The 27,762-nt window shown below is 52.0% G+C and overlaps 1 protein-coding gene across 1 annotated transcript in view; it reads right to left on the reverse strand.

The window, feature by feature from the left end:
- The window catches only part of ATRNL1 (attractin like 1), a 1,189,422-nt gene that overhangs the window by 285,952 nt on the left and 875,708 nt on the right, over positions 1-27,762 (reverse strand). The window contains exon 27 of the mRNA XM_073684631.1: positions 2,314-2,427. Coding sequence (XP_073540732.1) covers positions 2,314-2,427 — 114 coding nt within the window. The remainder of the gene's footprint in view (positions 1-2,313; positions 2,428-27,762) is intronic.

The raw sequence follows: 27,762 nt of genomic DNA on the forward strand, positions 1-27,762 counted from the left end.
CGGCCCCACTATCAGTATAAGACCACGGCCCCACTATCAGTATAAGACCACGGCCCCACTATCAGTATAAGACCACGGCCCCACTATCAGTATAAGGCCACGGCCCCACTATCAGTATAAGGCCACGGCCCCACTATCAGTATAAGACCACAGCCCCACTATCAGTATAAGACCACGGCCCCACTATCAGTATAAGACCACGGCCCCACTATCAGTATAAGGCCACGGCCCCACTATCAGTATAAGACCACGGCCCCCACTATCAGTATAAGACCACAGCCCCACTATCAGTATAAGACCACGGCCCCACTATCAGTATAAGACCACGGCCCCACTATCAGTATAAGGCCACGGCCCCACTATCAGTATAAGGCCACGGCCCCACTATCAGTATAAGACCACAGCCCCACTATCAGTATAAGACCACGGCCCCACTATCAGTATAAGACCACGGCCCCACTATCAGTATTCGGTCAGTATTTGGTCAGTATTCGGTCAGTATTTTTTCTCAGGAGCCAAAACCAGGAGAGGAACAATCAGAGAAAAGGTAGAATAGAAACAAGTCACCAATTCTGCATTTATCACCCACTGCTGAGAACAAATACTGACCGAATACTGACCAGATACTGATAGTGGGGCCGTGGCCTTACAATGTTATCGGTCTGGTGTCATTAACCCCTCTTATACCGCAGCGATGTATTCTGGCTCTAAAAGTGCAGAATGTCAAGGACTGATAAACTGTAACAAACCCTCATGTGTGAGAAGCGCGAGGTCAAAGCACCTGATAAAGAGCTCAACATCTAAGGGGGTCAGTCCACAAGGGGCAGAAAGTGATGGTGTGATAGAGCAAGGAAAGTCCAGCTCCAGCCTGGAATAATGTGACATCACTGTGTGTATTATCCCTGTACTGTGACATCACAGACGGGGCGTGAGGTACAGGGGGCACGGGGTACAAGGGGGACAGGGGGGTACAGGAGGATGCGGGGTACAAGGGGACGCGGGGTACAGGCTGGACGCAGCACAGGGTACAGGCTGGGCGAGGCGCGGGAACAGGGTGAGCGAGGCGCGGGTACTGGCGGGGCGCGGGGTACAGGCGAGGAGTGGGGTACAGGCTGAGCGAGGCGCGGGGTACTGGCGGGGTACAGGCTGGGCGCGGGGTACAGGCGGGGCGCGGGGTACAGGCGGGGTCAGGGATACAGGCGGGGCACAGGCTGGGTGCGGGGTACAGGGTACAGGCTGGGCGCGGGGTACAGGCGGGGCGCAGGCGGGGTGCGGGGTACTGGCTGGGCGCGGGGTACTGGCTGGGTCAGGGATACTGGCGGGGCACAGGCTGGGCGCGGGGTACTGGCGGGGTCAGGGATACTGGCGGGGCACAGGCTGGGTGCGGGGTACAGGGTACAGGCTGGGCGCAGGGTACAGGCGGGGCGCGGGGTACAGGAGGGGCGCGGGGTACAGGCTGGGCGCGGGGTACAGGCGCGGTGCGAGGTACAGGTGCTCAGGCAGCCCCAGTTTCCAGCCTTGTAGCTGAGCCCGCTCCGCTCTCTGGTTATAACACAATGTGCGGCAATCTTCAGCTCTTGTCCTCCATTATTTCGGCTCGATAGTCAGCAGCGCGGCCATTAGCCACAAATGAGGCATCACCGGGAGCCGATCCTCCGGCAAATGAAGAGGAAGCATCGGAGTGCAGCTCTGAAGGCTCCCCGAGAGTAAATGCTACTAATTAAGAGGCCGGTGTTAGACGCCATGTCATCAGTAACATACCGGGGCTCCGAATCCTCGGCCTCACCGGCCTCCTACTGATACTGAGTGACATTGTGCCTTATACTCCAGTCACATCCAGAGCTGCATCCTCAATTGGTTCAGATAGCAGAACATGGATGAGGCCACAACATCAGCCAACAGGTTGGGGAGTCAGACACTGACGCTCACGGGGGTGTCCGTCTACACCGGTGACCCCCAACCTGTGGCCCTCCAGCTACTGCAAAACTACAACTCTCATCATGGCCTGACCGCTCCCAGCTATCATGGCATGATGGAAGCTGCATTTCTGCAACAGTTGGAAAGCGAGAGGTTGAGAAACACTGGTCCACCCAGTATGTGCACAGAATGTGGAAGAGTTATGAATGCAGCTCTGGATGTGACTAGAGTAATCCAAGATAATTGAAGCAAACGATTCCCAGTTATTTAATATGATAAAGAGATTTCTCCTGTAAGTGTCACCGGTGTGAGGCACGGAGGAGCGCGGCGTCTCGTGACAGAATTATTCAGTACTGTCCCTTTAAGAAGTGAAGTTGCAGGTAATCTGGGTCTTACCTCCGCCGGTCCGCGCACGAATTCAGTCGTCTGCTCGGCTCCTCCCACTTCTAGTGTCACATCCACCGAGGCAAACGGTCGGCTCGCCATCTGCTGCCGCTCGCGCATAAGTTGCTGCGGAAAAGAAAGTTCATTTGTTACATTGTTCCAAAAGCAGAAAGGAGACGTCAGGAGGATGGGGGCAAGGCGGACCCCAGATATCGCTAGGAAGGCTGGGGGTCAGCAATATGGCTGCCGAACAGTAGGTCAGTGAGTCATCAGCGTACGGTCCGTGAATCATCAGCGAACGGTCTTGGTGTCATCAGTGTACGGTCCGGGTGTCATCAGTGTACGGTCCCGGTGTCATCAGTGTACGGTCCGGGTGTCATCAGTGTACGGTCTGGGTGTCATCAGTGTACGGTCCGGGTGTCATCAGTGTACGGTCCAGGAGTCATCAGGGTACGGTCCGGGTGTCATTAGTGTGTGGTCCGGGTGTCATCAGTGTACGGTCCGGGTGTCATCAGTGTACGGTCCGGGTGTCATCAGTGTACGGTCCAGGAGTCATCAGGGTACGGTCCGGGTGTCATCAGGGTACGGTCCAGGAGTCATCAGGGTACGGTCCGGGTGTCATTAGTGTGTGGTCCGGGTGTCATCAGTGTACGGTCCGGGTGTCATCAGTGTACGGTCCGGGTGTCATCAGTGTACGGTCCGGGTGTCATCAGTGTACGGTCCGGGTGTCATCAGTGTACGGTCCGGGTGTCATCAGTGTACGGTCCGGGTGTCATCAGTGTACGGTCCGGGTGTCATCAGTGTAAGGTCCGGGTGTCATCAGTGTACGGTCCGGGTGTCATCAGCGTACGGCCCGGGTGTCATCAGCGTACGGTCCGGGTGTCATCAGCGTACGGTCCGGGTGTCATCAGCGTACGGTCCGGGTGTCATCAGCGTACGGTCCGGGTGTCATCAGCGTACGGTCCGGGTGTCATCAGCGTACGGCCCGGGTGTCATCAGCGTACGGCCCGGGTGTCATCAGCGTACGGCCCGGGTGTCATCAGTGTACGGCCCGGGTGTCATCAGCGTACGGCCCGGGTGTCATCAGCGTACGGTCCGGGTGTCATCAGCGTACGGTCCGGGTGTCATCAGTGTACGGTCCGGGAGTCATTAGGGTACGGTCCGGGTGTCATCAGGGTACGGTCCGGGTGTCATCAGTGTACGGTCCGGGTGTCATCAGTGTACGGTCCAGGAGTCATCAGGGTACGGTCCGGGTGTCATCAGGGTACGGTCCGGGTGTCATCAGTGTACGGTCCGGGTGTCATCAGTGTACGGTCCGGGTGTCATCAGTGTACGGTCCGGGTGTCATCAGGGTACGGTCCGGGTGTCATCAGGGTACGGTCCGGGTGTCATCAGTGTGTGGTCCGGGTGTCATCAGTGTACGGTCCGGGTGTCATCAGTGTACGGTCCGGGTGTCATCAGTGTAAGGTCCGGGTGTCATCAGGGTACGGTCCGGGTGTCATCAGTGTACGGTCCGGGTGTCATCAGTGTACGGTCCGGGTGTCAACAGTGTACGGTCCGGGTGTCATCAGTGTACGGTCCGGGTGTCAACAGTGTACGGTCCGGGTGTCATCAGTGTACGGTCCGGGTGTCAACAGTGTACGGTCCGGGTGTCAACAGTGTACGGTCCGGGTGTCATCAGTGTATGGTCCGGGTGTCATCAGTGTACGGTCCGGGTGTCAACAGTGTACGGTCCGGGTGTCATCAGTGTACGGTCCGGGTGTCAACAGTGTACGGTCCGGGTGTCATCAGTGTACGGTCCAGGTGTCATCAGTGTACGGTCCGGGTGTCCATTTTTACCATCAGTCATCAGTGTTTTTCACGGATGGATAAAGAAAGAAATAAATGACAGAGCTGCTCCTGCCCTTTACACTGTTAAACAGGACGGCACACGGGGAATCAGTGTCAAACCAGTGCTGGATTATAGGAGGAATCGGCGAGGACCAGCGCCGGATTATAGGAGGAATCGGTGAGGACCAGTGCCGGATTACTGGAAAATCAATGTAAAACCAGTGTCAGATTATAGGAGGAATCGGCGAGGACCAGTGCCGGATTACTGGAAAATCAATGTAAAACCAGTGTCAGATTATAGAAGGAATCGGCGAGGACCAGTGCCGGATTATAGGAGGAATCGGCGAAGACCAGCGCCGGATTATAGGAGGAATCGGCGAGGACCAGTGCTGGATTATAGGAGGAATCGGCGAGGACCAGTGCCGGATTATAGGAAGAATCGGTGAGGACCAGTGCCGGATTATAGGAGGAATCAGTGAGGACCAGTACCGGATTATAGGAGGAATCGGTGTGGACCAGTGCCTTATTATAGGAGGAATCGGTGAGGACCAGTGCTGGATTATAGGAGGAATCCGTGAGGACCAGTGCTGGATTATAGGAGCAATCGGTGAGGACCAGTGCCGGATTATAGGAGGAATCGGTGAGGACCAGTGCTGGATTATAGGAGGAATCGGTGAGGACCAGTGCCGGATTATAGGAGGAATCGGTGAGGACCAGTGCCGGATTATAGGAGGAATCCGTGAGGACCAGTGCCGGATTATAGGAGGAATCGGTGAGGACCAGTGCCGGATTATAGGAGGAATCGGTGAGGACCAGTGCTGGATTATAGGAGCAGTCGGTGAGGACCAGTGCCGGATTATAGGAGCAGTCGGTGAGGACCAGTGCCGGATTATAGGAGGAATCGGTGAGGACCAGTGCCGGATTATAGAAGGAATCCGTGAGGACCAGTGCTGGATTATAGGAGCAGTCGGTGAGGACCAGTGCCGGATTATAGGAGCAGTCGGTGAGGACCAGTGCCGGATTATAGGAGGAATCGGTGAGGACCAGTGCTGGATTATTGGAGCAGTCGGTGAGGACCAGTGCCGGATTATAGGAGGAATCGGTGAGGACCAGTGCCGGATTATAGGAGGAATCGGTGAGGACCAGTGCCGGATTACGGGGAGCAATCCTTTTGTGTGTGGGTTCCTGGTAGCCACGTGATCACATTAGGAGTCACAGGGCTCAGTACACTACTCCGGGCCGCAGAGTCATGGTGACAGGAAGGGTCAGAGAGGGACAGAGGTAATGCTGGACGCCACACAAGTTGTTCCCCTTTACATAACAAGAACTCTCTGGATAAATTGGGTGTAATTCACACAGTGTCTCTGCGCAGACAATAGAGGGGCCACGATTTAGGGGTCAGACTCCAAAATGTCCAGAGTAGAGAGTCCCTTTCAGTATATGAAAAGTGTGACACTGTAGCTTTAAGATAAAAAAAAAATATTGATACATATCAATAGTGATTGGAACTCAGGAGGATGAAGAAGCCAAAAACATGGCATTAAAGGGGAAGTCACCCATATACCTATAAAGATGATGAACAAATGATGCCATCACCACTGCGGCCCCTTATTATACTGTATGGGGGTCCCCAAACACCGAGCCGACCACTGTTATCACATGTCTGATTTATCACAAGATAGAGCGCACTTCCCCTTTAATTCAAGTCCAGTTCTGTGGGTATGAAGTTACTAAGTATCCAGTATCGAGCGGCATTAATGAGGCGCGAGGCACAAAATCGTTATCTGCCGGTTAATTGATCCTCTGCTTTCTTGTGAGCATTGCTTCATCTAGAGAACAGCTGCAGCCGCTCCGCGCCGGATCCGATACGACGGGAGATGGAGAGCATGGCGCCGATATAGTCAGCAGCGCTGTACGGTGCCGGGATCGCACCCAGCTTTCCCAGGAACCACAATTTAGTAATAACTGAACATAATTAACACTCAAACCAACAAGAGCGCGAAGGTCTAAACGCCGGCGGTAATGTCGCCTTCCTGCTCCTGTCATTTGGCGCGAGATCAGATCGGCGGCACTTTGGCGCTCGGCGCCTCCGACTAATGTCCTGCGCGGGGCGAGGACTCGGCGCTTCCTGACTCGTGTCGCGCACTTTCCGAGCCTGAATCACCTGGAGGAGCAGGTGTCGCTCGCTGCGTTAGCCGCCGCGCTATTTGCAGGATGTTCCTTAATGAAGATGAAAATGGCCGAGCTGATGGTGCTAATAGCGAGGTAATCACATTGTGCCGGCGATTCCGCGGCTCCGAGCCGCAGCACTTAGGTCATTTGCGCGTTGATGAATCTTAAGTGTTTGTTGAACGCGGTCAGAGCCGCTTGTTGTCGGCAGCCATTAAAAAGCAGCGGCCTCAAGTGTCTCTTTGGAAAGCCGCAGCCGCCCCGCTCGTTCACCGCGCCTTTTATTATCTGACCAAAGTCAGGACGACGACTTCATCATTGACTGGTAAATTGCACGCGTCCAAATCTTCCGAGGAATTAACTGGACGGCTGAGAAGAGGAGCACGTCTTATGTTCTGCTAAACACTGCGAAGTGCAGCGGAACGGAAGAACATTTAAAGGGAAACCGCCCCCAGAAAAACACAAGAAGAGGCAGAAGTCAGGGGACGAGTCTCAAGCCTTCTCATCCCCCCAAGTGTCGCTTTAGGGGTCTATATCCAGATTATCCGGCCATACATTATAACAATATAATCTCCGCCCCTTCGCAATTTACAATAAAGACACGTGTAGAAAATAATTATACAACCGCTGATAAATTGTAACAAGGAAAAGAAAACCATTAACATAATTTAATTATTGTAAAAGTCTAATCGCAAACAGATGATCGCGCAGTCACACTTACTGATGTATGAAAGGCTCCCGTGCAGGGCCGCCACCGCCACACCGAGGCCATTAATCAGCGCATGGAGGCGAATCATAACCCTGCAAGCTTATGGCACTCACATCCATGATGAATAGTAAAAAGATGGCGGCAAGGCAAGTGCAAGATATGCATTATAAGACGGTAAAGTAATCCGAGGAAGGAGAAAAACACAAAAGGGAGGAGGAAAATACAAAATAAACGAATACTGCCCCTATATACAAAAATATAACTACTATAACACTGCACATATGTACAAGAATATAACTACTATAATACTGCCCCCTATGTACAGGAATATAACTACTATAATACTGCTCCTATGTACAAGAATATAACTACTATAATACTGCCTCTATGTACAAGAATATAACTACTATAATACTGCTCCTATGTACAAGAATATAACTACTATAATACTGCCCCTATGTACATGAATATAACTACTATAATACTGCCACTATGTACAAGAATATAACTACTATAATACTGCTCCTATATACAAGAATATAACTACTATAATGCTGCCCCTATGTACAAGAATATAACTACTATAATACTGCCCCCTATGTACAAGAATTTATCTACTATAATACTGCCCCTATGGACAAGAATATAACTACTATAATACTGCCCCTATGTACAAGAATATAACTACTATAATACTGCCCCCTATGTACAAGAATTTATCTACTATAATACTGCCTCTATGTACAAGAATATAACTACTATAATACTGCCCACTATGCACAAGAATATATCTACTATAATACTGCTCCTATGTACAAGAATATAACTACTATAATACTGCCCCCTATGTACAAGAATATAACTACTATAATACTGCCCCCTATGTACAAGAATATAACTACTATAATACTGCTCCTATGTACAAGAATATAACTACTATAATACTGCCCCCTATGTACAAGAATATAACTACTATAATACTACCTCCTATAGTTATGTCACTGATTGAATTTGTCTTGCTATGTTTCAGATGTAATGATAGGAGTAGTTGTCCTCTATATATTAATATATATACACAGGAGGCAGCACATGACATATTCACTGTGGTGGTCTTGTGGCTCAGGGCTGTGTGTTGAGAAAGATCTCAGTGATCAGTTCAGGTTTGGATCTAGAGGACTATGTGGGACCCATTATACTGTATGGAGGACTATGTGGGGCCTATAATACTGTATGGAGGACTATGTGGGGCCATTATACTGTATGGAGGACTATATGGGGCCATTATACTGTATGGAGGACTATGTGGGGCCCATTATACTGTATGGAGGACTATGTGGGGCCATTATACTGTATGGAGGACTATGTGGGGCCATTATACTGTATGGAGGACTATGTGGGGCCATTATACTATATGGAGGACTGTGTGGGGCCCATTATACTGTATGGAGGACTATGTGGGGCCATTATACTGTATGGAGGACTATGTGGGGCCATTATACTGTATGGAGGACTATGTGGGGCCCATTATACTGTATGGAGGATTATGTGGGGTCCATTATACTGTATAGAGGACTATGTTGGGCCATTATACTGTATGGAGGACTATGTGGGGCCATTATACTGTATGGAGGACTATGTGGGGCCTATAATACTGTATGGAGGACTATGTGGGGCCCATTATACTGTATGGAGGACTATGTGGGGCCCATTATACTGTATGGAGGACTATGTGGGGCCATTATACTGTATGGAGGACTATGTGGGGCCATTATACTGTATGGAGGACTATGTGGGGCCTATAATACTTTATGGAGGAATATGTGGGGCCTATAATACTGTATGGAGGATTATGTGGGGCCCATTATTCAGTATGGAGGATTATGTGGGGCCCATTATTCAGTATGGAGGACTATGTGGGGCCCATTATTCTGTATGGAGGACTACGTGGGCCCTTTATTCTGTATAGAGGACTATGTGAGCCCATTATACTGTATGGAGGACTACGTGGGCCCATTATTCTGTATGGAGGACTACGTGGGCCCATTATTCTGTATGGAGGACTATGTGGGGCCCATTATACTGTATGGAGGACTACGTGGGCCCATTATTCTGTATGGAGGACTACGTGGGCCCATTATTCTGTATGGAGGACTATGTGGGGCCCATTATACTGTATGGAGGACTACGTGGGCCCATTATTCTGTATGGAGGACTACGTGGGCCCATTATTCTGTATGGAGGACTATGTGGGGCCCATTATACTGTATGGAGGACTATTTGGTGCCGATAATACATAAAGCGGCCCACTGAGACTCTTTTCCCCAGGGTCCATGAACACCTGGAGCCGGCCCTGGGGTCATGTCCAGCCTCATCAGTGGGAAACCTCTACATGTGACCGTCATGTAAGTCTGTGCACCAACAGCAGACGAGGCAGAGCAGGACATTGAGGACTTCTACGCTCAGGTTCAAGTAGATGGAACTATGAGTGAATCTGCTGAGGAGCATGTGCCATACAAGAAGTCCACACTAGGAGGGAACTGGATTCCTGCAACCACCCTGCAGATCGGCAGTAAGAGGAGAGAGGCCAAGGCTGAGGGCAAGCGGCAGGAGGCTACAGACAATCAATGCTAACGTCTAAAGAGAAACCAGGAAAGACTAGAAAAGCTTGAGTGCTGACCCACGAAGAAGCCTAGAAGAAGAACCAGATCACGGTGAAAGAAGTGATGAAGCCTTCCTTACCACGCCCAATAACCAAAGAAGAAAGAAGTGAGCGACCAGCGGGACATCAGGCAAGGGAGTCCTCATAAAGATCAACAATGAAGAAATGGAAATGGCCTCTTGTTAACCGCAAAGGTGGTTCAAGAGCTCAGATCAAGTGTGGATTAGCTCTGGCGCAGCCATGGTGAGCGTGGACAGAGTATGGAAGTGCAAGAACGTCTCAGTCATCGGCAAACGAAGGCCGATCACGGCACTTGTGACATATGGCTGCAAGACGTGGACACTCATACAAGGAGACAGAAGAAGAACTGATGCCATTGTGTTGGAGAAGACGACCGTGAATCCATGGACAGCGAGGATCACCAACAATGAAGTTCTTCATCAGAGAGATGTCCCTGGAAGGTGAGATCACCAGGTGGAGATCAGAGAGACCCAGCGTTGTCCCTGGAAGGTGAGATCACCAGGTGGAGATCAGAGAGACCCAGCGTTGTCCCTGGAAGGTGAGATCACCAGGTGGAGACGGACCTGTACTGGACACGTGAGGAGGAGATTCCCGGCGGGCCAAAGGATGGACATCATCAGCGAACCGAAGGAAGCCGCGAAAAACTGAGGAGCAGGCGAGAGCGGAGTGTCCAAGGGTGGGCCATGACGGAGAGAGGCAGTCATCCATCCGTGGTGCAGCGACAGCGCTGGCCGCACGCTCCTGATTATCTTCATTACCTGGAGGATTATACGGGAGATATAATCCAGGATCTGTCAGCAGTAATCCGCCATCTGTCAGCAGCGTCGGTCGCCTGTCACATTACTCCCTGAATCTTCTGTAATAATCTGCAGACGCTCAGGCCTGGAGATGTCGCTGCGATAACGATACAGAAATGCGCAGCATGACATGACGCACAACACCAGCGTATATATATATATCTACACGGCATCGTAATCTGACAGCGACTGATTATCAGGATGATTCATTATACAGGGAACCGGAGAAACCAGGAGAATGAGAGGGAACGGAGCAATATCCAGAGATCAATGGCGGACGGCTCGGAAACACACGGGCTCCTACACCGACGTGTGTGGATATATATATATATATATACTGTGGGGGTCCGCTCTGGTAGGCGAAGGCAGGACGCAGTAAGGGGCTCACGCAGGTTCCCAGTCCAGTGTTTTATTCACACTGGCGGCTGAACACACAGTCTGACATCAAACACAGCCAAAGTCCTTCTCGTTTCCACCACCTGGGTGAGGAGCCGGACGTGCCAGTCTGAACAGGTCCAATGCTGTCACAAAACCTCCCTCAGCTTTTACCAACCCCAAAAAACGTACTCTGAGGAGCTCTGGCCGAGTATTTATGCCGTCCTGAGGCCTTCAGCAATCCGGGCGCTGCCGCCCCAAAACCTCAGGATAGCAGAGACGGTCCAGGCCAGAAGATCACCTCCTTCCCTGCTGTATGCGAGAGGCACTTACTGGAAGGAACATGTCTCCCATCAACCACCATAACCCTCACTGCCTCATAATACCTGCAACCTGCATACACAGTACCACCTCTGCTGTATATATACACCGCACAGTACCACCTCTGCTGTATATATACACCGCACAGTACCACCTCTGCTGTATATATACACTGCACAGTACTACCTCTGCTGTATATATACACCGCACAGTACCACCTCTGCTGTATATATACACCGCACAGTACCACCTCTGCTGTATATATACACCGCACAGTACCACCTCTGCTGTATATATACACCGCACAGTACCACCTCTGCTGTATATATACACCGCACAGTACCACCTCTGCTGTATATATACACCGCACAGTACCACCTCTGCTGTATATATACACCGCACAGTACCACCTCTGCTGTATATATACACCGCACAGTACCCCTCCTCCTGTATATATACACCGCACAGTACCACCTCTGCTGTATATATACACCGCACAGTACCACCTCTGCTGTATATATACACCGCACAGTACCCCTCCTCCTGTATATATACACCGCACAGTACCACCTCTGCTGTATATATACACTGCACAGCACCACTCCATATATACTCTGCACAGTACACCACTCCATATATACACTCTACAGTACCACTCCATATATACACTGCACAGCACCACTCCATATATACACTGCACAGTACCACTCCATATATACACTGCACAGTACCACTCCATATATACACTGCACAGTACCACTCCATATATACACTGCAGGTCTTTTTTTTATTGATAGAATAAGTACAGTACATGACAGAACAATAATACATTACAGGACACCGAACATAAGAACAAAACAAGACGACAAATCACAGAAAATAGAAACAAAATAAATCCCCCCAGGAATATATATATATATACAAGAAATAACTATTATAAAACCTATAAAACCCCCGGCCCAGCTTCATTCATACTACTATATACAATCCCACACAACACTCACACCGTCCTATATACACATAAAACACCGTCCTATATACAAGATTATATACAATAAAACACTAAACCTAATATAACGTATATACAACCGGGAACTAACACTAACCTACTGGTCCCACTGCCTGACCTTACAGTCACCCCCTTACCGCACCTCATTCACACCACAGAAAACCAAAAATAACAATATATACAATAGTGACATGAACAATTTTAAACTTTTTTTTTTTTTTTTTTTTGTATATTTTGTAATTTTTTAATATATATATATAAAACACAGACCTACACTAACTATCCCGCCACCCCTGATCCAGCTCTGGCCACAAAGTTCAGGATTACTCCGAGCTAGGATCAGGCCCCAAAGTTTTTCCCCAGGCGGGGCCTGGACCAGGCCAGATCAGTCCTCTTATCACCGCTGATGAAGAACCCCCCCCCCAAATCCCCCACCCAACCTAACTAAAACCCCCCATTATACATTATATACAATATATACAGAACACAACCTACACACTCACCATCCAAGGCTCAAGTTCGATGCCGGCAAACCTTCTATCCAGGAGACAGAAATACAAAACAAAAATCTAGGGTGGAAAGACATCGGCCCACCACCAGGATATAGGAGTACTACCAGACTAAGGCACCCTGAAGGAAAAGCCCCTCCAGAGACGGGCCGCCCTCCGGGCACCCAGTCCTTCATACTCCAGAGAACGTACCTTCACCAGGTCACCTAGGATGTTCCTACAGACTTCATCTACATGGAGGATTTTACTCTGCGTCGAGACTAAAACTCGTGCGTTCCACGTGAAATACCTCACTACTGCGCTGACTATGAATAAAGTGTCTCGGTCCCTTCTCCCAAGGTCTCCGAACGCTCCATAGGCCCACCCGGCGTAGGACAGAGTAGTCAGCCGCGGCCAACCAATGGAAGCCCCACCCTGTTGTACACCTCTGTATTAAAGGGACAATGAAGCAGGAAGTGCTCCATGCTTTCCAGCACGTTAGCACAAGCCTCACGGGGGCAATTCCTGTCCTCGGAGCTCCTGTACTTCAAATTGTCCCTCACATACAGCTTACCATGGAAGCAGCGCCAAGTCAAGTCCCAGTACTTCTCGGGGATCCTGCTAGAATTTAACAAACTCAACCCAACCTCCAGATCCCAACTTGGGCAGTCTTTGAGGGCCAATGGACTCTGAAAATGAGAAAGCAAGACCCTCATATCGAGGAGTTTCCTCGGGAGGGACCTCACCTCCCACATTCCCAGACCCCACCGGCGGATCATTTTCAGAACCGGGGTAACATAAGCCGGGAGATGCCCGTGTGGTGTGCGGAGATCCTTCACTCTTCCCCCTGTCTCCCATTCCTGGAAGAAAGGCTGAAACCATCCCTTGCAGGAGAATACCCACGGAGGAGCCCTCTCTTTCCAGAGGTTTGCCACATTCACTTTCAAGAAGGTGTTCACTAGGAACACCACGGGGTTCACCATATTCAAACCCCCTAGTCTCCTCGTGCGGTAAGTGACCTCCCGCTTGACTAGGTTCAGTCTGTTCCCCCATAACATCTGGAAGAACAGACTGTAGACCCATGTCCAGAGAGGCTCTGGCAAGACACAGACGCTGCCCAGGTAGATTAGCAAGGGGAGCAGGAAAGCTTTGCACAGGCCAACCCTTTCCCTCAGGGTCAAAGACCAACCCCTCCATTGGTCCACTCTTTGGGCGACACCTTTGATTCTGCCTTCCCAGTTTTTCGTGGGGTAATCACCCTGGCCGAATTCGATGCCCAGGACTTTGGCATGTTCTTGGGGTTCGGGGAGGGTGTCCGGAAGATCAAACCCGGGATCTCCGCCTCCCAGCCAGAGACTCTCACACTTATCCTCGTTGACCTTGGACCCGGATGCCTCCGAGTAGCGCTCCACTTCTGACATCACCGCTGCTGCCTCCTCTTGCGAAGAAACAAAGACGGTGACATCGTCCGCGTAGGCCACCACCCTCAGGGTAGCCTCCGGCGCCGCCCCGCCCATCCGCACCCCCGCCAACGGTCCACAATCGATCCTTCTGAGGAAGGGATCGATCGCAAACGCGTAAAGCAAAGGGCTAAGAGGACAGCCCTGACGGACACCGGATCCTACCCCAAAAGGTCGTCCAATCCACCCATTCACCAGAGGGAAAGTCTCAGCCCCTGCATACAAGGTCTTAAGCCAGTCCACAAACCCTCCAGGCAGACCATACCTCAAAAGAGTGGACCAGAGGTACTCGTGGTTAACCCGATCAAAGGCTTTTGCCTGATCCAGGGTCAGCAAGAACCCCTTCCAGAGGCCCGCCCTGCCTTGCTCCACGGCCTCTCGGACACCTAGAACAGCACTAAAAGTGCTACGGCCAGGAACGCAACAGTGCTGAACCTCCGAAAGGAGCCGGGGTGCAAACTTCACCAGCCTGTTGAAAAGTATCTTAGCCAAAATCTTCCTGTCCACATTGAGAAGTGCTATGGGACGCCAGTTCTCAATGCGTGACGGATCCTTACCCTTTGACAAAATGATCAAAGCTGACCTCCTTAATGATCTCGGCAGAGTGCCCGAGGAGAGACACTCGTTAAACACCTGAGTCAAGAGGGGGACCAAAGAGTCCCTAAAGGTCCTAAAGAACTCGGATGTTAAGCCATCCGGACCTGGCGACTTTTTGGGCCTAAGCCCATCGATCGCCAGTCTCACTTCCTCTTCTTTGATCGCTTCTGCCAAATCGCCCAGCGAGAGGTCAGCCCCTGGCTCAGGAACGGATTCAGCCAGGAAAGCCGACATCCCGTCACGATCAAGCTCCCTCCTTCCCAAGAGGTGCGAGTAGTAGGAACTGACGACCTCCAAGATCCCTGATCTGGACCTTCTCAGGGACCCCGTACTGTCCACCAGCCCCGTCACTATCTTACTATTCACTGACATCTTACAGTTTCTGTAAGGGTCGGGCGAGCAGTACTTTCCGTAGTCCCTCTCGAAAACCAAAGATGCGTGCCTATCGTACTGACACCTCTTCAGCAAGGACTTCACTCTGGAGATCTCCTCGCGGCTACCTCCAGTCGAGACAAGATGCTCGAGTTTCCTCCTCAGGCTCTGATACAGGCGATCACTGTTCAGGCTTCTGAGGTTCGAGAGCTGCCGGAAGAATCTCGCCACCCGATGTTTGAACATCTCCCACCACTCTGACTTAGTGTTACTTAGGCCCAGCAATGGTACCTGGCTCTGAAAGAATTCCTCAAAATACCGTCTCACAGCTTCTTCCTCAATGAGTGACGAATTCAGCTTCCAATAGCCTCTTCCCATCCGAGGAGTCTCTGTAACATTCAGAGAAAACATAATCAAACAGTGATCGGAGAACTCCACCTCCACAACCGACAACGGTGAAGAGACGGCCTCCTCCTTCAAATAAAACCTATCTAGCCTAGACCTGCACTGACTACCTCTAAAAAAGGTGAATCCCGTGTCGCCCAGGTTGTGCCGGATGTGGACATCCACCAGGCGAGCCTCACTCACTATCCTGTTTAACGCGACGCAGTCATAAGCCAGCCGGTCTCCGGAACCTCCTCTATCACAGGATCTCGTGACATTGTTGAAATCCCCTCCGAAGACCACCTGCCGACTCGAAAATAAAAAAGGTTTGATCTTCAGGAAGAGACATTTGCGGTCCCACTTGGACTGGGAACCATAGATGTTAATGAGCCGAAGCTCTTGTCCCCCCATGGAGACATCTAGGATCAAGCATCTCCCCATTTCTAATTCGATCACTCGTCTGCATTCAACCGCTGCGGTCTTAAAAAGGACCGCCACCCCGCTATACGGCTCGGCCGCAAGAGACCAGTAGGAGGGCCCATGCCTCCACTCCCGCCTTGCTTTATGCAAGGTTGATATATCGGTCAACCTGGTCTCCTGCAAAAACAAAATGTCGGCGTCAAGTTGGCCGAGAAAATGAAAGGCCGTGTACCTTGCCGCATCTGACTTTATGCTGCAAACATTAATAGTTGCCAGCGTCAACGGGGTGGGTGCCGCCATCATGATTGATTGAATTAGATAGCCTTTTTCTTCCCACCACTGACAGTCCCAACCTCTTCCTCCGATAATGACGAGTTTTTAGTGCGCTTAAGACAAACAGACTCATCCATTCTCTCCTTACATACATTCTTGCCCTCGTCTGGTGGTCCTGGGTTAGTCGTCCCCCCAGAGGGCTTTGTATTTGCCCCCCGAGAGGAAGACCCAGCCATCTCCTGAGCCCCAACCACCTTGTCCGCAACCTCCGGCCCCGGGTCCCCACTTCCCCCCTCCAGAGGGAGGTCCTGGAGAGCCCCGAACCGGTTGGAGAGATCCACCAGAGGGGGGGCGGCTGAACCCTCCAATGGCGCTTGGATCACGGCCAGAGAGTCAGAGGGGTCGCACTCCAAAGAGGCAGCTCGAGACCTGGTCCCCCTCCTACCTCTGGCCGTTTTTCTGTTACCCTTTTTCTTTTTCTGTGACCACTCCCCCTCTCCCTCATCTAGACTGTCTCCAGAAGAGGGTTCCTGGGAAGACGTGGCGTCCTCTCGCTCTTCCCTTTCAAGTCTCTTGACTTCCTCGCTCAATTCGCTGTCTTTAGGATCTTCAGCTGCAAGTGAAGTACCTGGGTCAGAGTTTAGGGACATTACTCCCTGCCCCCTGTCCCCACGGCGCTTCTCCTGCCGCCTGATGGTGGATGGCGGCAGCTTGCTCCTCGCCGGTTCCCTGCCTCCCCCGCCCCTACTGGTCCCTTTACCGGCAAGATTAGTTCCAGCTTTCGCCTGTCCCGCACTCGCCGCTTTCAGGACCGCATTGGCAAAGGAACGCGGACAGCGACTGAACGGGTGACCGAGGTCACCACACAAGTTACACCTAATCCTGCGACAGGCAGCAGCAAGATGACCGAGGTCCCCACACAGTGCGCATTTCTGGGTGGTACACTGCGCACTGAAGTGTGTAGGACTACCGCACCTGTGACAGACCTTAGGCTGCCCCCGGTAGAAAATCAAGATCCTATCCCTCCCCAAAAAGGTTGAGGAGGGGATATGGGTAACAGTGTTTCCCGAAACCTTCAATCTCACCATGAAGGTCCAGGCCCCTGACCAGATACCATGGTCATCCAGATTCTTTTCGGGAATATTGGTGACCTCTCCGTATCGACTCACCCAGGTGGTAATGTCCATACAGGAAAGCGACTCGTTACTAGTCAAAACGGTCACTTTCCTGACTGAATCTTGGCGGGTTATTGCCAGGGGAAAGAGACCATGCCATTCGGGGCGACTCCGAGCCAGCTCATGGCGAGACCAGAAAAGCTCAAGGCCCTCCGGTCTCACGAAGCTGACATCGAAGTAGGAGGTCCCGTAGGGATGGATCAAGGCAAAGATGTCATATGCCGCAAAGCCCATCCCCAGCAGGAGCTCAACCACCTTCGACCTATCAGGACAGGCATCCTTGCTTACCCACTGGAGACGGACCACGTTCCTACGGTTATTCCTCTGCCCCGTTGTCGGCAGAGACCAGACAGTCTCTGCCCCTCTATCTCGGAAGGCTGAAAGACCATGTCTCTCTATCCAGAAAGACAGATCAACCTCCCTCCCCTCTACAGTGATGGAGCTCTCCCTTCTCCTCAGGGCGTCCAGGAGCTGCTGTTGCAAGTCACCATCCCCAGGGCCACCAGACGAGGGCGCACTACTACCCCCAGCACTGACAGCTCCTGAATAGCTTTGGGCTGAAGCCCCCGCCAATCCTGGGGGGGCAGCGGGACCAGCACCTACTTCCCCCCCACCAACACCAGTGCTGCTCCCACCATTCACTCCAGTACTAGTCACATCATTCGCAGGACCATTACTCCCATCGTTCACTCCACTACTACTCACACCATTCGCAGGACCATTACTCCCATCATTCATTACACCACTACCCCCAACATTTGCTGCACCACAACTCCCATCATTCCCACAACTCCCAGAATTCATTCCACCACTACCCCCACCATTTGCTACATCATCATTCACTGCACCACTACCCCCACCATTTGCTGCATCATCATTCACTGTACCACTAATTCCACCATTCCTACTACTCTCATCATCTGCTCCACCATTACTGTCACCATCTGCTCCACCATTACTCCCATCATTCACTGCACCACTATTTCCATTCCCTTTACTTGTCACCCCATTACCTCTGCTGTTCTCTGCACCTTCCACAGTCACCTCCATTCCTTCCTCCCTTGTGTCTGGTGTCTCTGCACTCACACCTGCTGGGCCGGGGGAGGGGAGCACTCCCAGAGACTCCTTTCCCTGCAGCACCACACCCGTTTCCCTTTGGTTGCTGCTGGCTTTCTGCAGGTCGTCTCCTGGAGCGCCCCGCCCCCCTACTGCAGCATTTTGGTCCTTGTTCTGGCCAGACTGTTTTATCAGCACCTCTGCCCGCCCTGCACCCACAGACTTTGGGGTCTTAGTGTCCTTTTTGGGCGCTGGGGCACACTGCCCCCCTGTCGCAGCAGTGTGCCCAGTGTTCTTTGCTGATGTGTTTTTCACATCCTTTCCTGCCCCCCCAGTCCCGGTGATAACCGGCTTAGCCGCAGAGGGCAGGGTGGGAAACTCCACAGAACTTCCTATGTCCGGCGCTGTGAGTACCTCCACAGCCTCGCCCCCTGCACTGTTCCCCGCACAGATGGCAGCATCGCCGGACGTCCTCCTCCTCTCCCCACCTTGCCTCTGCCTCGAGCCCACTGCAGAGCCCGTGCCTTTAGGCTTGGTGGGGTTTAAACAGAAGGTGGCAGGCGCAACATCAGACATTGGTACATACTTGTAACTCACCACCTCCTGTGCAGCTCCTCCGGTCTTCCTCTTCCTCCTCTTGGTCTCCTCCACTGGTTTGTCCTCACCGAAGGAAAACCGCGTCAGGTCCACTGGAGACTCCAGCAGTCGGATCTCCCTCAGCAGTCCTCCTTCCTCCTCCTCCCCCGACACTCCAGCCTCTGCTGTCGGAGTCCTCTGCCCTGCAGGGAGACCACTGGAACTCCGGCTCTGCCCCTCACTGGCTCCAGCAACTGAGACTCCAGTCACCTCTTCATCCTCCTCCTCCTCTTCACTAAGGACGCCGGCTGGCGGTTCTCCTGAGGTGTTTAACCCCTTCATTTCTGAGAACCGCCGCTGGTTCTTAAACCTCTCCAGGAAGGGACCTGCACTTTTCTCAATCCCCTCCCGGAGGAGCACTAACCTGACCACCTCGTCTCTGAGGGCTTTAAACCTCTGGGAGGTCGCGGGTCTCTCCTTGTTGGACGCCCGGGTGTTCAGGACCCGGGCCTCCCTCAGCTCCTCTTTCAGCTGGGTTAGTGCTTTGCCGGCGTCCTCGTACTCTCGCAACGTGGCGACCACTCGGGAGGAGAAGGAACTTGTGGACTCGCTGGAGCTCATCTGCCCCCAGGATCTTACTGGGCTCTTGTTCCTGGGGCCTGGGGTGCCCCGGTCTCCCTCTCTGGGCTGGCGGTGAACAGTCTTGGGGTTGGAGCAGGTGGATGTACTCTTCCTCACCCTTCCCGATCTCCTCACTCCCTCCTGGGCCGGTTGTTGAGGCTCCTTCTCCCTCGCCGGCATAGACCGGGGGATAGGAGGCTGGGAAGCCATGCGTGCCTCCCAGTAGGCCTGCCTCTCCCTGGGGAGAAGAGAGGCAGACGACGACCCTCCTCCTGGAAGTGCTTGAGCTCAGGAGGCAGGTGCTACTCTCAGCACCACTCCTCCTGTCCTGTGTGTATACACTGCACAGTACCACTCCTCCTGTCCTGTATATATACACTGCACAGTACCACTCCTCCTGTATATACACTGCACAGTGCCACTCCTCCTGCCCTGTATATATACACTGCACAGTACCACTCCTCCTGTATATATACACTGCACAGTACCACTCCTCCTGTCCTGTATATATACACTGCACAGTACCACTCCTCCTGTATATATACACTGCACAGTACCACTCCTCCTGTCCTGTATATATACACTGCACAGTACCACTCCTCCTGTATATATACACTGCACAGTACCACTCCTCCTGTATATATACACTGCACAGTACCACTCCTCCTGTCCTGTATATATACACTGCACAGTACCACTCCTCCTGTATATATACACTGCACAGTACCACTCCTCCTGTCCTGTATATATACACTGCACAGTACCACTCCTCCTGTATATATACACTGCACAGTACCACTCCTCCTGTATATATACACTGCACAGTACCACTCCTCCTGTCCTGTATATATACACTGCACAGTACCACTCCTCCTGTATATATACACTGCACAGTACCACTCCTCCTGTCCTGTATATATACACTGCACAGTACCACTCCTCCTGTATATATACACTGCACAGTACCCCTCCTCCTGTCCTGTATATATACACTGCACAGTACCACTCCTCCTGTATATATACACTGCACAGTACCACTCCTCCTGTATATACACTGCACAGTACCACTCCTCCTGTACATATACACTGCACAGTACCACTCCTCCTGTCCTGTATATATACACTGCACAGTACCACTCCTCCTGTATATATACACTGCACAGTACCCCTCCTCCTGTCCTGTATATATACACTGCACAGTACCACTCCTCCTGTATATATACACTGCACAGTACCACTCCTCCTGTCCTGTATATATACACTGCACAGTACCACTCCTCCTGTATATATACACTGCACAGTACCCCTCCTCCTGTCTTGTGTATATATACACTGCACAGTACCACTCCTCCTGTATATATACACTGCACAGTACCACTCCTCCTGTCCTGTATATATACACTGCACAGTACCACTGCTCCTGTCCTGTATATATACACTGCACAGTACCACTCCTCCTGTCCTGTATATATACACTGCACAGTACCACTCCTCCTGTATATATACACTGCACAGTACCCCTCCTCCTGTCCTGTATATATACACTGCACAGTACCACTCCTCCTGTATATATACACTGCACAGTACCACTCCTCCTGTCCTGTATATATACACTGCACAGTACCACTCCTCCTGTATATATACACTGCACAGTACCCCTCCTCCTGTCCTGTATATATACACTGCACAGTACCACTCCTCCTGTATATATACACTGCACAGTACCACTCCTCCTGTCCTGTATATATACACTGCACAGTACCACTGCTCCTGTCCTGTATATATACACTGCACAGTACCACTCCTCCTGTCCTGTATATATACACTGCACAGTACCACTCCTCCTGTATATATACACTGCACAGTACCCCTCCTCCTGTCCTGTATATATACACTGCACAGTACCACTCCTCCTGTATATATACACTGCACAGTACCACTCCTCCTGTCCTGTATATATACACTGCACAGTACCACTCCTCCTGTATATATACACTGCACAGTACCCCTCCTCCTGTCCTGTATATATACACTGCACAGTACCACTCCTCCTGTATATATACACTGCACAGTACCACTCCTCCTGTCCTGTATATATACACTGCACAGTACCACTCCTCCTGTCCAGTATATATACACTGCACAGTACCACTCCTCCTGTCCTGTATATATACACTGCACAGTACCACTCCTCCTGTATATATACACTGCACAGTACCCCTCCTCCTGTCCTGTATATATACACTGCACAGTACCACTCCTCCTGTATATATACACTGCACAGTACCACTCCTCCTGTCCTGTATATATACACTGCACAGTACCACTCCTCCTGTCCTGTATATATACACTGCACAGTACCACTCCTCCTGTCCTGTATATACACACTGCACAGTACCACTCCTCCTGTCCTGTATATATACACTGCACAGTACCACTCCTCCTGTCCTGTATATATACACTGCACAGTACCACTCCTCCTGTCCTGTATATATACACTGCACAGTACCACTGCTCCTGTTCTGTATATATACACTGCACAGTACCACTCCTCCTGTCCTGTATATATACACTGCACAGTACCACTCCTCCTGTATATATACACTGCACAGTACCACTGCTCCTGTCCTGTATATATACACTGCACAGTACCACTCCTCCTGTCCTGTATATATACACTGCACAGTACCACTCCTCCTGTATATATACACTGCACAGTACCACTCCTCCTGTCCTGTATATATACACTGCACAGTACCACTCCTCCTGTCCTGTATATATACACTGCACAGTACCACTCCTCCTGTATATATACACTGCACAGTACCACTGCTCCTGTCCTGTATATATACACTGCACAGTACCACTCCTCCTGTCCTGTATATATACACTGCACGGTACCACTTCTCCAGTAATTTGTTGCACAGATTCAGATCATAGAGGAAAAAAAAGTCTTTAACAAAACTGAAGTAAAGAATCCTGTGTAAATATTCAGTGCGAGGACGAGACGACAGATCTGTGGAAATATCTGCAGCTCAATGTGTTTTACAGATTCTCGCTGAAATCCCACCTGGAGTCTCGCAGCGACTGATTAAATGCTATTAGGAGCACAGTAAAAATCCCGCTAGGAAGGAACGTCTCACAGGAGAGGAGAGGTGAAAAGAAAACGCAACGTCTTAATGTTTTCACAGAAATAATGAGAATCATGATAATATAATATTACCGAAAAATGCTGAGAAAAGCATACAAGACAAGGGAGAAGTGGTACTGTGCAGTGTATATATACAGGAGGAGTGGTACTGTGCAGTGTATATATACAGGACAGGAGGAGTGGTGCTGTGCAGGGTATATATACAAGACAAGGGAGAAGTGGTACTGTGCAGTGTATATATACAGGAGGAGTGGTACTGTGCAGTGTATGTACAGGACAGGAGGAGTGGTACTGTGCAGTGTATATATACAAGACAAGGGAGAAGTGGTGCTGTGCAGTGTATATATAGAGGAGGAGTGGTACTGTGCAGTGTATATATACAGGACAGGAGCAGTGGTACTGTGCAGTGTATATATACAGGACAGGAGGAGTGGTACTGTGCAGTGTATATATACAGGAGGAGTGGTACTGTGCAGTGTATATATAGAGGAGGAGTGGTACTGTGCAGTGTATATATACAGGACAGGAGAAGTGGTACTGTGCAGTGTATATATACAGGACTGGAGGAGTAGTACTGTGCAGTGTATATATACAGGACAGAAGTGGTACTGTGCAGTATATATACAGGACAGGAGGAGTGGTACTGTGCAGTGTACACACACAGGACAGGAGGAGTGGTGCTGAGAGTAGCACCTGCCTCCTGAGCTCAAGCACTTCCAGGAGGAGGGTCGTCGTCTGCCTCTCTTCTCCCCAGGGAGAGGCAGGCCTACTGGGAGGCCGGCATGGCTTCCCAGCCTCCTATTCCCCGGTCTATGCCGACCTGGGAGAAGGAGCCTCAACAACCGGCCCAGGAGGGAGTGAGGAGATCGGGAAGGGTGAGGAAGAACACATCCACCTGCTCCAACCCCGAGACTGTTCACCGCCAGCCCAGAGAGGGAGACCGGGGCACCCCAGGCCCCAGGAACAAGAGCCCAGCAAGATCCTGGGGGGAGATGAGCTCCAGCGAGTCCACAAGTTCCTTCTCCTCCCGAGTGGTCGCCACGTTGTGAGAGTACGAGGACGCCGGCAAAGCACTAACCCAGCTGAAAGAGGAGCTGAGGGAGGCCCGGGTCCTGAACACCCAGGCGTCCAACAAGGAGAGACCCGCGACCTCCCAGAGGTTTAAAGCCCTCAGAGACGAGGTGGTCAGGTTAGTGCTCCTCCGGGAGGGGATTGAGAAAAGCGCAGGTCCCTTCCTGGAGAGGTTTAAGAACCAGCGGCAGTTCTCAGAAATGAAGGTGTTAAACACCTCAGGAGAACCGCCAGCCGGCGTCCTTAGTGAAGAGGAGGAGGAGGATGAAGAGGTGACTGGAGTCTCAGTTGCTGGAGCCAGTGAGGGGCAGAGCCGGAGTTCCAGTGGTCTCCCTGCAGGGCAGAGGACTCCGACAGCAGAGGCTGGAGTGTCGGGGGAGGAGGAGGAAGGAGGACTGCTGAGGGAGATCCGACTGCTGGAAGAGGAGGAAGGAGGACTGCTGGGCGAGGAGGAGGAAGGAGGACTGCTGAGGGAGATCCGACTGCTGGAGTCACCAGTGGACCTGACGCGGTTTTCCTTCGGTGAGGACAAACCAGTGGAGGAGACCAAGAGGAGGAAGAGGAAGACCGGAGGAGCTGCACAGGAGGTGGTGAGTTACAAGTATGTACCAATGTCTGATGTTGCGCCTGCCACCTCCTGTGTAAACCCCACCAAACCTAAAGGCACGGGCTCTGCAGTGGGCTCGAGGCAGAGGCAAGGTGGGGAGAGGAGGAGGACGTCCGGCGATGCTGCCATCTGTGCGGGGAACAGTGCAGGGGGCGAGGCTGTGGAGGTACTCACAGCGCCGGACATAGGAAGTTCTGTGGAGTTTCCCACCCTGCCCTCTGCGGCTAAGCCGGTTATCACCGGGGCCGGGGGGGCAGGGAAGGATGTGAAAAACACATCTGCAAAGAACACTTGGCACACTGCTGCGACAGGGGGGCAGTGTGCCCAAGCGCCCAAAAAGGACACTAAGACCCCAAAGTCTGTGGGTGCAGGGCGGGCAGAGGTGCCGAGAAAACAGTCTGGCCAGAACAAGGACCAAAATGCTGCAGTAGGGGGGCGGGGCGCTCCAGGAGACGACCTGCAGAAAGCCAGCAGCAACCAAAGGGAAACGGGTGTGGTGCTGCAGGGAAAAGAGTCTCTGGGAGTGCTCCCCTCCCCCGGCCCAGCAGGTGTGAGTGCAGAGACACCAGACACAAGGGAGGAAGGAATGGAGGTGACTGTGGAAGGTGCAGAGAACAGCAGAGGTAATGGGGTGACAAGTAAAGGGAATGGAAATAGTGGTGCAGTGAATGATGGGAGTAATGGTGGAGCAGATGGTGAGAGTAATGGTGGAGCAGATGATGAGAGTAGTAGGAATGGTGGAATTAGTGGTACAGTGAATGATGATGCAGCAAATGGTGGGGGTAGTGGTGCAGTGAATGATGATGTAGCAAATGGTGGGGCTAGTGGTGGAATGAATGCTGGGAGTTGTGGTGTAGCAAATGTTGGGGGTAGTGGTGTAATGAATGATGGGAGTAATGGTCCTGCGAATGGTGTGAGTAGTAGTGGAGTGAACGATGGGAGTAATGGTCCTGCGAATGGTGTGAATAGTACTGGAGTGAATGGTGGGAGCAGCACTGGTGTTGGTGGGGGGGAAGTAGGCGCTGGTCCCGCTGCCCCTCCAGCATTGGCAGGGGCTTCAGCCCAAAGCTATTCAGGAGCTGTCAGTGCTGGGGGTAGTAGTGCGCCCTCGTCTGGTGGCCCTGTGGATGGTGACTTGCAACAGCAGCTCCTGGACGCCCTGAGGAGAGGGGAGAGCTCCATCACTGTAGAGGGGAGGGAGGTTGATCTGTCTTTCTGGATAGAGAGACATGGTCTTTCAGCCTTCCGAGATAGAGGGGCAGAGACTGTCTGGTCTCTGCCGACAACGGGGCAGAGGAGTAACCGTAGGAACGTGGTCCGTCTCCAGTGGGTAAGCAAGGATTCCTGTCCTGATAGGTCGAAGGTGGTTGAGCTCCTGCTGGGGATGGGCTTTGCGGCATATGACATCTTTGCCTTGATCCATCCCTACGGGACCTCCTACTTCGATGTCAGCTTCGTGAGACCGGAGGGCCTTGAGCTTTTCTGGTCTCGCCATGAGCTGGCTCGGAGTCGCCCCGAATGGCATGGTCTCTTTCGCCTGGCAATAACCCGCCAAGATTCAGTCAGGAAAGTGACCGTTTTGACTAGTAACGAGTCGCTTTCCTGTATGGACATTACCACCTGGGTGAGTCGATACGGAGAGGTCACCAATATTCCCGAAAAGAATCTGGATGACCATGGTATCTGGTCAGGGGCCTGGACCTTCATGGTGAGATTGAAGGTTTCGGGAAACACTGTTACCCATATCCCCTCCTCAACCTTTTTGGGGAGGGATAGGATCTTGATTTTCTACCGGGGGCAGCCTAAGGTCTGTCACAGGTGCGGTAGTCCCACACACTTCAGTGCGCAGTGTACCACCCAGAAATGCGCACTGTGTGGGGACCTTGGTCATCTTGCTGCTGCCTGTCGCAGGATTAGGTGTAACTTGTGTGGTGACCTCGGTCACCCGTTCAGTCGCTGTCCGCGTTCCTTTGCCAATGCGGTCCTGAAAGCGGCGAGTGCGGGACAGGCGAAAGCTGGAACTAATCTTGCCGGTGAAGGGACCAGTAGGGGCGGGGGAGGCAGGGAACCGGTGAGGAGCAAGCTGCCGCCATCCACCATCAGGCGGCAGGAGAAGCGCCGTGGGGACAGGGGCCAGGGAGTAATGTCCCTAAACTCTGACCCAGGTACTTCACTTGCAGCTGAGGATCCTAAAGACAGTGAATTGAGCGAGGAAGTCAAGAGACTTGAAAGGGAAGAGCGAGAGGACGCCACGTCTTCCCAGGAACCCTCTTCTGGTGACAGTCTAGATGAGGGAGAGGGGGAGTGGTCACAGAAAAAGAAAAAGGGTAACAGAAAAACGGCCAGAGGTAGGAGGGGGACCAGGTCTCGAGCTGCCTCTTTGGAGTGCGACCCCTCTGACTCTCTGGCCGTGATCCAAGCGCCATTGGAGGGTTCAGCCGCCCCCCCTCTGGTGGATCTCTCCAACCGGTTCATGGCTCTCCAGGACCTCCCTCTGGAGGGGGGAAGTGGGGACCCGGGGCCGGAGGTTGCAGACAAGGTGGTTGGGGCTCAGGAGATGGCTGGGTCTTCCTCTCGGGGGGCAAATACAAAGCCCTCTGGGGGGACGACTAACCCAGGACCACCAGACGAGGGCAAGAATGTATGTAAGGAGAGAATGGACGAGTCTGTTTGTCTTAAGCGCACTAAAAACCCGTCATTATCGGAGGAAGAGGTTGGGACTGTCAGTGGTGGGAAGAAAAAGGCTATCTAATTCAATCAATCATGATGGCGGCACCCACCCCGTTGACGCTGGCAACTATTAATGTTTGCAGCATAAAGTCAGATGCGGCAAGGTACACGGCCTTTCATTTTCTCGGCCAACTTGACGCCGACATTTTGTTTTTGCAGGAGACCAGGTTGACCGATATATCAACCTTGCATAAAGCAAGGCGGGAGTGGAGGCATGGGCCCTCCTACTGGTCTCTTGCGGCCGAGCCGTATAGCGGGGTGGCGGTCCTTTTTAAGACCGCAGCGGTTGAATGCAGACGAGTGATCGAATTAGAAATGGGGAGATGCTTGATCCTAGATGTCTCCATGGGGGGACAAGAGCTTCGGCTCATTAACATCTATGGTTCCCAGTCCAAGTGGGACCGCAAATGTCTCTTCCTGAAGATCAAACCTTTTTTATTTTCGAGTCGGCAGGTGGTCTTCGGAGGGGATTTCAACAATGTCACGAGATCCTGTGATAGAGGAGGTTCCGGAGACCGGCTGGCTTATGACTGCGTCGCGTTAAACAGGATAGTGAGTGAGGCTCGCCTGGTGGATGTCCACATCCGGCA

This window comes from Phyllobates terribilis, unplaced genomic scaffold (assembly GCF_046119375.1).
Source record: "Phyllobates terribilis strain yellow unplaced genomic scaffold, ASM4611937v1 Scaffold_5__5_contigs__length_657084704, whole genome shotgun sequence".
NCBI lineage: Eukaryota > Metazoa > Chordata > Amphibia > Anura > Dendrobatidae > Phyllobates > Phyllobates terribilis.